The sequence below is a fragment of the Passer domesticus genome, chromosome Z (assembly GCF_036417665.1).
Source record: "Passer domesticus isolate bPasDom1 chromosome Z, bPasDom1.hap1, whole genome shotgun sequence".
NCBI lineage: Eukaryota > Metazoa > Chordata > Aves > Passeriformes > Passeridae > Passer > Passer domesticus.
The window spans coordinates 78,117,927-78,129,963 of record NC_087512.1 but is presented as its reverse complement, the minus strand read 5'-3'; the positions used below and the strand labels follow the sequence as shown (position 1 = coordinate 78,129,963).

General features: G+C 42.3%; 1 protein-coding gene across 8 annotated transcripts in view; it reads right to left on the bottom strand.

Annotated features, from left to right (window-relative positions):
• The window catches only part of ZNF462 (zinc finger protein 462), a 90,850-nt gene that overhangs the window by 17,239 nt on the left and 61,574 nt on the right, over positions 1-12,037 (bottom strand). For all 8 annotated transcript variants that reach the window (XM_064405699.1, XM_064405702.1, XM_064405696.1 and 5 more), the window contains one exon: positions 2,057-2,321. In XM_064405699.1, the coding sequence (XP_064261769.1) occupies positions 2,057-2,321 (265 nt within the window). The remainder of the gene's footprint in view (positions 1-2,056; positions 2,322-12,037) is intronic.

The following is a 12,037-nucleotide window of genomic DNA, read 5'->3' as shown; positions in this document are numbered from 1 at the left end:
AGCTAAACTGTTTAGATTGTGGGTACCGAAGGGATTCGTGTTCATCGTGAGTTTGTCACTGAGATAACTTTCAAAGCATCAGCTGTAGTGATCTGAAAACCCAAGACTTAGAATACTATATTTATTAGTGTGAAAGAATGAATGAATACTTCACAGTATTCACTTCCGAACCAAAAATTTCATGCTGGCATTACACTGGCTCCATCCTTAAAAGTTGCAAGAGATATACATAACAGAAGAAATTAACTCTACATCCATTTAACCACAAGCCCAACTACTGAAATCAATAGCTGTCTCTAAACTTGGGGCACTTGGTTATTTTTTCCTAAGGCAGTGATAAACCTTGTAAAAGCTAAGGGGCTTGACACATTGAACTAGAGGAAAAAGTGGCTTTGGACCCAATCCAGCACTCACTGAATTCTGCAGGTATATTTCTATCAACTTTGGTCATTGCTCCCATGCTTTTAAGTTTCTAGGGTGCCTTGAAGAGGGGATTGCCATGTTTTTGGTGGGTTTTTTTGCCTCATCCTCCCCTTTTTTGAGACAGAATATTCATTGCTATGAACATGTTTAAATGCTTCCTGATTTAGTCATAATATCAAGGTGAAAGAAAATGGAAAGAAAATTGAAAAAACTTGGAAAATACAGAGAGATTGGACCTGTAAATTTCTGGTAGTATTTAAGACAGAGAGCAATCAGCATATTAAACATAAGCAGGAAATTTCAACATGGGGAGAGCAAAGATGAAGCAACAAAGGGTAGACCTATGTAATTAGAGGCTGCTTCCATGTGGATTCTCTCAGGTTTGTGCTCAACATTTTCTTCACCAGAACTCCTTCCCTTGATCCAGTCCTACTGTTTACTGTCACTCTTAACAAGTTTATGACCTCAAATGTCAGCTCAGGGTGTTATTCTCAAGGACCCAGCACATCAGGAAGAAATGATGAACTGCACAGGTGTCTTTTTTCTCTTTTCTTACAGAAGTGCAGCTAAAACCACACACACAAACAAACACACAAGGCGCTGAGCCTTTAAATTTAAATTATTGGATTTTCTGAAATGTCTCTGTATGCTATCAGATATACTAGAGAATAGCATCTTTCTATCATTTAAGCTAGAAAGACTGGGGGGAATATAAAATTACATGAGGAAGGTTTCTTCAGTAAGGTGAAATAAATTCCCCTGTCACCGCTGGACACTTGATTGTCCCACGTTTCATGCTGGTTGCATGTGGAAATTACATTATTTCTGCAGAGAAAATTTTCACACTTAAGGACAAAGGGATTATGAAGTGATAGTTTTTGATTCTCAGAGAATCTCAGAGAAGTAAGGAGGGGTGCAGCAGAACTGCCACTTTGGACTTCCAGAGGGCAGACTGGCATGGTTAGGGGATTGGTTGGGAAAGTGCCCTGGGAGGGCTTCCTGGAGCACAAAAGAATACAGGAACACTGGATGTTCTCCAAGGAGAAAACCCTAAAGGTGCAAGAGGAGACTGACTCCATGTGCCAACAGAGAGATGTGTCTGGAACTCGGGAGAAATGGAGAGTTTATGACTTTTGCAAGAAGGATCGTGCCAAGCGGACAATGGGGATGTTGTGAACCTGTCAGCCTCAAGTTCCACCAGGGAAGATTTGGATTGGATGTAAGGAAAAATTTCTTCCCAGAAAGGGTTGTCAGGCATGGGAACAGGCTTCCCAGGGAACTGGCTGAGTCACCACCCCTGGAGGGATTTAGAAGATATGCAGATGTGTCACTAAGCTTTAACGCTGGGTTAATGGTTAACTCCATGATCTTAAGGGTCTTTTCCATCCTCAACAATTCCATGACTCTGAAACCTCCTGCAACTGTGCTGCTGTCTGCAGCAGATGGTACTGGCTGTTGCAGGAGAGAAGAAAATGGATTACATGGATGCTGCTGTGATCTGGGCATGGCATTTCCTACACTCCTCTCCCTGGTCAGCAGTGGCCATGTTCCTGTTAGCCATCAAAGACCTTTTCAAGCGCTGAAAAAAAAAAACCCTTTCGAGTTCAGTTCATCTGTTTAGCACAGTACTTACTTAAAGCCTGTGTAAAAGGAGCAATCTTTGCACTTAAAGAGCTTCTTCCCTCCGTGCTTGTCGCGGTAGTGGCGCCGGATGCTCTGTATGTAACCTGAAGAGAATTCGCAAAATTCACAGTTAAGGATGGCTTCCGCTTTTTCCACTCCTGCAGCACTCCCAGAAAGTGGGATTGGGCTGATGTTGTTGTTGTTCCTGGCCAAAGCTGCAGACTGGTAGTGGTTCAACTGCTGCTGAACATCAGGAGGCTCCGAGTACGAAGAGTCTGCAGGGAAACAGAGTGGAGTTGTTATTCCAGGTGGATCAACAAATCTAAAAAAAGGTTTGATGATGCCTACTCCAGAACCTACTGGCTTTTGGAGGGGGTTGACCAAGCTGTTGGGTTATGCAACTAATCCTGCTTTCTGAAGGGATTAAGAGGTGCGGCACTTCTTAATCTAATGTAATGTGTATTCTACAATTTATAAGGTGAGAAATATAAATGACGCTTTTTTAGATCTGATTCCGGGAGAAAATGAGTGACACGTTTAAATTAAAGTAGTCTAAAAAAGAAGCCTGATTTTAAGACAATTTTTGAAGGTAAAGCCCTTTAATCATACTGCCAATGTTTTATGTGTTTGGCACATAAATCAGACCAGATCCTCTCAAATGTCTTATGCCAGTTCACACAAGGTGAAGATCTGGCACAGGGTACATGTAAATAACCTATCTATATGGAAAAAAAAAAAAGAAGAAGAAGAAAAAAAAATGGATACTCTTCCCTACTCATGCTGATGATGTTAGAAATTAAATCATCATTGGAAAAAAAAAGATGTTTAATCATAAATTCCAGTAAAGCAAACTTTCAAACTGCTGCCTTGCCATACTGAGAAAAGAGATCTCTGAAGACACATCCCTTCTACAAGCCAGCAGAATTCTGCCAGACCATTTTTAATGGCATGTGGAGGAGCAGAGTCCAGAGATGTCTCAGTACTGAAACTGAAAGCTGTAATATGTTGGTTGGATACCCCAAAAAAGGAGTGGGGGGAGGGAGGGTGGTGTTGAACCTTTCCCAACACACTGCTTGAATGTGGAGGTTAGGAATTCATCTGCTTTGTTCTACATAACCCACAGCTGCCCATGAATGGCACAAATCAAAGCAGATGAATAAAGCACAGATGAATTTCAGTGCAATTTTCCTGAATAGAAGACAAAAGGCTCTTTTCCTAAGCTTTCTAGAAGGGGGAAGAAAAGCTAGGAGAGGGGGGGAGGTGGGAGGGAAGTCAGGACACAAACTGTACCAGCCACCTCCTGCTTTGATGTGTGCTTCATTTTCCAAAGCTGAATTCCCCAAGGCTAGATATGTAAGAATTCCCTAACAGACACACATTTGTGGGAACCTAACACCATCCATTCCAACCAATTAGTATGAGGAAACAAAAGGCAAACAGGCCCATACAACACTGAGTGTGGGGACTTCTCCACCTGTCTTCAAAAGAGCAAAATGCTTGCTTTCTTTTCCCACTACCACAGGCGGGGGTTACACATGCCCAAGAAATGAGTAACAAATAATGATAATTAAAAAAAACCCAAACCAAACCCCAAAACAAAACAGGCACAGCAGGTAAACGTCTCCAGGCTCCCCTGGCTTCACCACAGCAGAGAGAAAGGCAGAGGCATGAAAGATTCTGGTGAAATGAACGAAATTTGGGGTTGTTTTTTTCTCATCCAAGCCCCATCAGCTGAGCGAGGCTGGATTGCGACGCAGCATTTATCATCCCTTGCTTCCACCACTTCCACAGCACGTTTGTTCACCAGGAGGGCTCACAGTGAGCTCCACCTGTTTAAATGTCAAGGCTTTCCTTCCCTTGCGTTTGAAGCAGGCTCCCCACATCCTTTACTTTGGCACAGGGCAGCCCTGAGGAACTGCAAACCCTCTGCAGAAAAGTCTCTCTTCTCTCAAAGGCAGCAACTGTGTGCTCACCCTCCTTTGGAACAGAACCTTGAGGGCTCAGAGGGGATTTGCTGACTCACTTCTCTGGGCTACCAGGTTCAGTGATTCTAAAAGCTCAAAACACAGTTAGACAGATCTCCTGGCAAGGGTAAGGCAGCCTAAAAAGTAAGTTCATAGCATTTGAAACAGGGTTTTTTTGGTTTGTTTCTTTTTTCTCTTTTTTTTTTTTTTGTTTCCTTTTTTTTTTTAAATGTGTACCAGTCAAATTGCTCTTGTATTGAAGCCTACTTTGTGGTTCACTTGTTCCCCTCCTCAGGAAGAAAGGATCAAAAATTTCCACCACATCACCAATGTTCCTGGCCAAAGTCCCAGAGATATCCATGGCTAAGAAAGCCACAGGTCTAAAAACCATTCTCGTCAGGAGAAGGAAGCCCTGCTGTTGTCTGCAAGATCTACTGTACTTCAGATGTTTTTACTCCTCCTATCATCTGGTGTCTATTATTCCAGCTTTTGGACTTTCCATCAGTTATTTACACAGTGGAATCTGGTATGTGAAAACTGCAGAAGCAGATAGTTCCATGTCAATTCCCACACACAAAACCAGGAAAAAAAGCACATCAAGTAGCTTTCCCTGCCATCATCAATAGCCAGAAGAAAATTCTACCTTTCACACAGGCCCCCCTGTGTGAAATATATTGCTTCATTACACTTAAAAGAGTTATGACGTTTAAAAGAATTTTAAAAAGCCACCTGAAGAGTTTTTCCAGCGGGCTGTGCCCTCGAACAATGGCAGCATGCAGGGCCTGGTGTACTCCTTGCCTTTTCCCTGGCCAAATTCTTTCATTACACTTGCCGCAGCGCGAGATTTAGCACTTCCTGAAGGAAAACACTCCGGATTAACACATGTGCTTCTGTTGGTGTCTGGGAACCAGCCTGCCAGACAGCTCTCCTGGCATGAAGGTGCAGCCCAGCTCCACCAGGAACACCCTGGACAGAGCCCAAGGTTGACTGAAAGCACGGGAAGTTTTTCCACTGGGTTCCACTGGCCCCACCTCCAAAGATGCATTCTGGCACACAGCACACAGCAAATGAGAAACAGTGGATGGGGGTGAGCTTTTGGGTATTTTTTTTAGAATTTATTTTTTCAAAAGCAGTGTCTTAGAGAGGGGCCAGGGGATGCATATCCACAGTCACAGAGCACTGCTTTAAAAACTGCATTTTTCCTCGCTCTGCTCCTGCTGGAAGAGTGGGTTGATGTTCCAGACACTTTTTGGAGGTGCAACAACAGGATGCCAGGCTGGAGGATGAAGGAAGAAAGGAGCAGAGCTTTTCCTCCAGAACTGACCCAAAAACTGAGTAATGGACGTACACAATGCAAGTTCCACCTCTTCTTTTTCCTGCACCCCCAAGCACAAAGGGCTGGGTGCACTCTGATAAAGTGTTAACAGCCTTGGCCTAGAGCAGGAAGAGGGTTTAGCCATCCATGTCTGAAAAAAGTGAAAAAAAAAAGGGCCCTAAAAGCCTACGAAATCAGAAAGCAGAAAACATTTAAAATAAGCAAAAGGAAGATGTAAGAAAATTTATATTAAGTATATGTAAAACACAGCAGCAGCGAATAAACACCAGTGGAAAGGAAATTAAGAAAAATGAAACACCAGGAAGTACCATTTACATTTTAAGGAAAAAGGCACTTTTTTTTTTTTTTTTTTCAGTCAACAGCCTTGAGGCTGCACAAGAAAATAAAGCACATTCATATATGCAATGAAAGGGAAGAAAATGGAACATTTAGCCCTGACTCATGTGAAACAATCAAACAAACAAAAAAAGCCCACACCCAAAACACTGAGACTCCTTTTTAAAGACCAATTTTATTCAGAACGAATGGAAGGACTTCACTGTGCAACTCCAAAAACAAGATAACAGCATAGGATGATCTGAGATAAAATTAAAGACACCTACAGTAGTGTCAAGAGGCAAAAATTAACAGTGATTGCTGCAGTTAAAAATGGAAAGAACAGCGGCAACGCTGCGAATCTCAATTTTGAGATTTTACATATCATATTTTACATGTAGGTATCTACCTACAAATTACCTGCACAGGACAAATAACAAGGCCAAAAAATAATGCGACCACTGCCAGAACCCATGGATCTAAAAGGCATTGTCTTCCCTTAGGATAGAAGAGAGTTTTTATACCCAAAATTCCGGAAGTTGAAAGGAAAGCAGGAGAAATGATTGCCCATGTGGTGATTTATCAACACAGCTGTATCTAAATTACTGCTGCATTCTGGTGAGAGCACACAAGCAAGTCTCAATGTGTCCCTCCAGGGGCATTTCCAGAAAGCTTAGAGCACTAAAATCCCTGGTCAGGAATGCTGTCACTCCAAAAACTTCATCCAGAGTGCAGTCCCAAAGACTGGCACAAATGAGTCTGCCAACAAATCTGAAAGTTACTACCTCAGCCAAAAGAGCAAGGCAACACAGTCATGAAAATTCAGCTTGATTCCTTGCATACCCCAGGGTCACACAGTGGGGAAAAAATGTACAAAGAAAATACACAATGAAAACCCACCACAGAAGGAAAATCCAAAGTTTCATTGGATCCTGTGTAGCATACAACATGCTTGAGATACCTAAACTGAAACAAAACTTTGGGATCCTTCCAGGTGAAAAAAATGCAGTTTCGGATCCTGAACTGAAAACATAAATTTACACAAAAATTCAGTGATGTTTCAGTTGTTTCTAGGTATTTTCAGAGGTATCAATGAACACCATATGGAAGAGCAAAACACTTCCACAAGACTCCTGAACCCAACAACAAGAGGCCAGAAATTCACCCGGACACGTCTAAGCAAGAGACACCGAGCAACAGCTGAGAAACAAGAGGGAAAAGGAGTTATTAGAGGGAGGAAATTAGAGCACTGCTCTACCCTTTTAGGGTGGACAGAACCAGACACATGTAATATAAACACTTTCATGCCTGCACAGTGATGGATAGGGGTGGAGGGAGGAACACTGCTCAGGAAAAGCAGCTGTTGGAGTGCACTGGAAAGTGACGTTATTGACTTTACAGAATTTTAATAATTCAACAGCTCAAGGAGCAGGAGGAGTCACTGGCAGATAAAAGTGAAGACACCATGATCTCCTGGTATATTCACACAGAAACACCAACCAGTCAAAAGAGACCAGGATTTGTAAGAACAGTGAAACTGGGGACAGAGATGTTTGGCTCACGAGAAAAGGAAAAAACCCAAAGGGAATGTATAAATAAAAGAAAGCACTTAGTAACGTTTTGTGAGGGGGAAAATAAGGAAATTAAATATTAATACAGGCCTAGGACATTCTGGATCTGTGAGGAAATGTTCTAGAGAGACTAAGAGGAAAATATTTTGAGTGCTATTTAATTTTATCCAAATTCATTCATAAAAAGAAAATTTCTGCGAAAAGCAAAAAATCCAAGGATTTCAGAAAAGCAGCAGCCTCCTCTGGATAAAAATTTGTGAAACCAAGTAAAGATGCAATGCTGCACCAGAGAACACCAACAAACAACATAAGGCAAATTGCTATTTTAAAATGCTTAAGATAAGCGTAAGGGCGGAATTTAGGAGATTTAGGAACACAATCCCTTCCAAAATTCAACGGGACTCAAAACCACCAGCTGACTGAGTGGCAGGATTGCACATAGCCATGAATGGCAACAGCTTGAAAAGTGGGAAGGTGGCAAAGCAGGGTGCCACACAAAGATTGTGAAGACTGCACACATTTGTTCACTTTATGCCACACAGCACTGACCTGGAAGGAAGAGTATGTGGGAGGGTGAAATGTTCTGGCAATAAATTAAGCTGAAGGGAGGGGAAGACGGAACAGACTAAGACTCAGAGAGATGCAACTGAACATTCATGAAGAAGCTCAGGGAAGCAGACAGTGCAAGTCTTGCTCACTGCATGTTTTAAAAACAGAGTGTGAGCCTAGCCCTCTACCTAAATTCTGATTTCTGCTTAAAAACCTTTACATTGCCAGAATGCTATGAGTGAGAGACAACAGAAACAAGTTTTGTGCCCTCACTTGCACACTCCCAAAGGAAAAAGCAGAGAGTAAAGACAAAGTAAAGGAAATAAAGCCCTGGAATAAAATAGCCATTCAATGAATTTATACACCACTACTACCCCAAAAATAAAACTCCACAAGAAACAACATCAAGTCCAAACCAAAACAACAGAAGCAACCACCAACCAAAAAAAAAAAAAAAAAAGACCCACGCAAAACAAAACCAAACCTTTTTGGTGGAATTTATTTCAGCATTATCTCTAAAGACCACTTCTTGGATCATGAGAGACCAGTTTTTGTGAAAAGGATGTTACATGTATTTCTAAGCCTCAGAAGAGATCAACGAGAAAGGCACATGTACTGTGCAATCTTGTTTATTCAGAAGAGGTGAGAGAAGCTACATCCATATTTCTCTGTAACTCTGAATTTCCTCTGAATTTGTGTGCATACCACAGCTCTGACTTGGGACTGAGACAGCACTGAGGCTATGCAGCTTCTTGTGATAATTCCCAAGTAACTTCCAAGGGACATAAATTTCACCTATTTAGAAGAAAATAATAAGTAATTTTTATCATCTGAACCACTTCCACAGAGAAACTCTCACCCTGCTGCCTGTACAAGAATTTTGGAGTTTCATAGTTGAGATCCAGAGTGCCTACAACAGTCTGTAAAAGGTGGTGTATTTGAAAGTAGCAGGAGCTAATTAAGATCTATGGAGGGGTAATATAATTAATGAAATAAGTTAGAGCACAGATTTCTGTAAGAAGAAAAAGATCAGTCCAGGAGATCCTCCACGCCCCTCTGTTTCAGAGTATTCAACACCACCAGAAATTCCCATTTGCATGAGCTTTCAAGGCAGGCACCACCCTGCTCTGCTGATGCTGTGATTTGGAAGGACCAGTTCAGTGCTCTGGAAATGCTTCTCCATAACTTCCAGTCATCCCTTGTTTTCATCTCTTCTCCCCACAATATTTCTTTCCTGGCCCTCAACTCAATCTAACTTTCCTGTTCTTTAGGTGGCTTGCCCACTTACTGGTCACATTTAGGCTGCACAAAACCCTCTCACTGCAAACAGATTTAAATTCCACTGCCTAAATACAGGATTGCACTCAAAACCAGGATTCCTGCTACATGTCAAACACTGGGACCTCCATGATCTTACCTATTTCCATAAAACACATAAAATAAAAAGTCTGTCTAGCTATTCCTTATTCTGTTGAACTCAAAACTCAAACTTCATAAATGGAAGTGCATTTAAAAAAGAGGGGAGCACAAACAGAACTGGAAATAGCTTTAGCAAGACACTGATTAAACCAATCTGCTAAAAGGGCTGACTGGTAACAGGCTCTTTTTGGAATTTACAAAGTTCTACTTCAACTGATTCTTCACTCAAGACAATAATCTACCAATCAACTTTTCATCAGTAGCCATTTGATCCTCCTTCTATTGTGTTCCAATATTTCATTCTCATTTTTAAGGGCAATTCATCAGGTAATTTTCACATTTCCTTCCCTATATGATCCTCTACATATTTGTATTCATACAAACTGTGTTTGTATGAATACAAAAAAAAAAAAAGCTTGAATGGGGGGGGGGAATCAATTTATCAAGTGATACTTATTGGCATTCTGCTTTAAAACTGGCCCTAAAATTACAGTGGCAGTATGTGGGTACCAAGGTTTCATTCCAACCACAGAGCTCAGGAACCTGAACTTGGGTAATTTGTTCTGGAGACCCCCAGCACACACCTTGACATTATTTTTATTGCCAACAGAAAGTCCTCATCTCTATCACCAGCTCTGAGCTCAGAACACTCCGGGCAGTGTTTTCAAGCACTTGTAGTAACAATGTTCCTTAAAGAAGAAATAAAACCAGCTACTTAAATGTCAGATCTTGGGCTGTCAACTGTGATGATAACACACATCCATTTCAACAGAGCTAAAATGAGCAAAGAAGTTTTACCTCCCTGCCAAGCACCAAATCCCTCCAGCATGTTTTAAATCAATGGGATCAAGTGGAGTCTCAGGTGACAGGGAGGATATCAGGGAGGCTGACAGAGAAGGCTGTGATATGTGGGTATGATGCTGTGCAGAAATGCCCTCTTGCACACCCCCCCCTGGTCAAGTCACACCCTGTACCCCCTTTCATGCCAACAGCATCCTTTTCTCTCTGTGTTGAGTGATCACAAATTCCCCAGACACACAAGATATCTGCATCTACCACTTTGTCCTTTATCCTGAATATGAAAACCAGAGCCAAAAGAAAGCAAAAACCTCAGGAAAAAAATCCAAACCAAAACAAAACAAACCCAACTCACAATGGGAGTTAGGATATGCTTCTTTCTTTCACTATGGGTGCTATCTTCTTTCTGCATCAGATGTTTCTTCCTTCATTAATTTCTTGACCTGCCCAGACATTTTGCCTTCTCCCAGGCCTAGGCAAGCCTTCCAGGGCCATCAGAGCAGGGTGGCCAGCTCCACACAAGGCTGACACCAACCTTCTCCAGCTGCAGGAGCTCCAGCCTGCGCCCTGCTCAATCTCAGCTTTGCCTTCGCCCATGCAGCTCAAGCACAAAAAAAAAAAAAAAAAAAAAAAACCAGCAGCAGAAGAAAAAAAAAAAAAAAAAAGCTGACACTCCCCTCAGCAGAGCCAATGACATCTCCCTCTGTTCCACCAGCCACAAAACAGTTCTCAACATGCTGCAGGAGAAGGCCAGAAGCCAAACAACTATAGCCCAGTGGAAGAGAGCTTCAGAGAACAAGGTCATCCCCCCAGCGCCTCAGGAACTTGGAACAGTGAGGGGTTTGTTCAGTAAAAGTGGAGGTGAACAAGCCCTGTGCTTGTTCCACCAGCCCCTGCCAACCTGATGGAGGAGGAAAGTCCTATCTGATCCAGCATCTGATATTTAGCTTAACACTGACCACAAGAAGCAAGAACACACCAACGATTACCACAGGGTTTTAAAAGTTTTAAAAGAGGCAGCGTGGCCACTGTGGGAAAAAGAGAAAGCAAAGTCTGAGGGGAAAGCAGGAACTTGGTTGCTTTAGGTTAGAGAAAAAAGGAACACAGCTGGGGGAAATAAAAAAAAAAAGGCAGCCTGCAGGTAACACAGGTTAATCTGATACTTGTGAGCATGAGGCATCACCCCTGTGGGGCACAAAAGCAGGGGAACAAGCAGAACAAGCAGACAGCTCTTTGCAGCCCAACTGTAACTACAAAAGCAAAACCATCTTCTGTACTGCAGTATGCAGATCACCATCTTGCATCCTTAACAGGGACGCAATCCTTCCATCTCACCTGGCAATTAAAGCAATTAGCTGTTGAAGATCTGCCTGAATTTGCCCTGTAGTCACTACTGGCTCCCTGCCCTTCCAGCCACACTGCAGTGAAACTTCAAAAGAGTCTTTGTCCAAGCCCTCCTCCCAAAAAAACCCCAAACCCAGAACTAAACACATTCTGCTCTAATACCAAGTTTTCTGGCTGTGAGGACTGACCATTGTGATTTTCCCCAGACAGCAGAAGCCACAAAACACAAAGGCACACAAGCAAGAATAACAGAGAAACAGCACCAAAGGGGAAGGGACCATCTTAGGAACTTTCTGCCCTGATTGCAAGGTTAGGAAAATGCCCCTTATCAACAGCAACAGTGCACGTGAATAAAAATAAGCAAGTCAGCCACAATCCATGATATGGATTTAAAAGACTCAATAACAACAACAACAAAAAAACTGGAGAACACAAAAATCAGGGTAGTATGTCTGGCCACACGGAAAGCCTGTCTCTCCTCTGAAAGGTGGAAGGCAGAATCATGACTCACTGGCACCAGATTTGTGGATTTTCCTCAAATGGTGCCTTGCTGCCCATAGCTCTCCCCTCATTCTGGTATTAGTTGAAATTGCTTTAGCAAAACCTGCCAAAGGCCCTCTGCACCCTTCAGGAGTTCATCTGTGAGGCAGCACAGAAGAAGACATACAGTCTGATTATGCACTATCTGCTTTGGA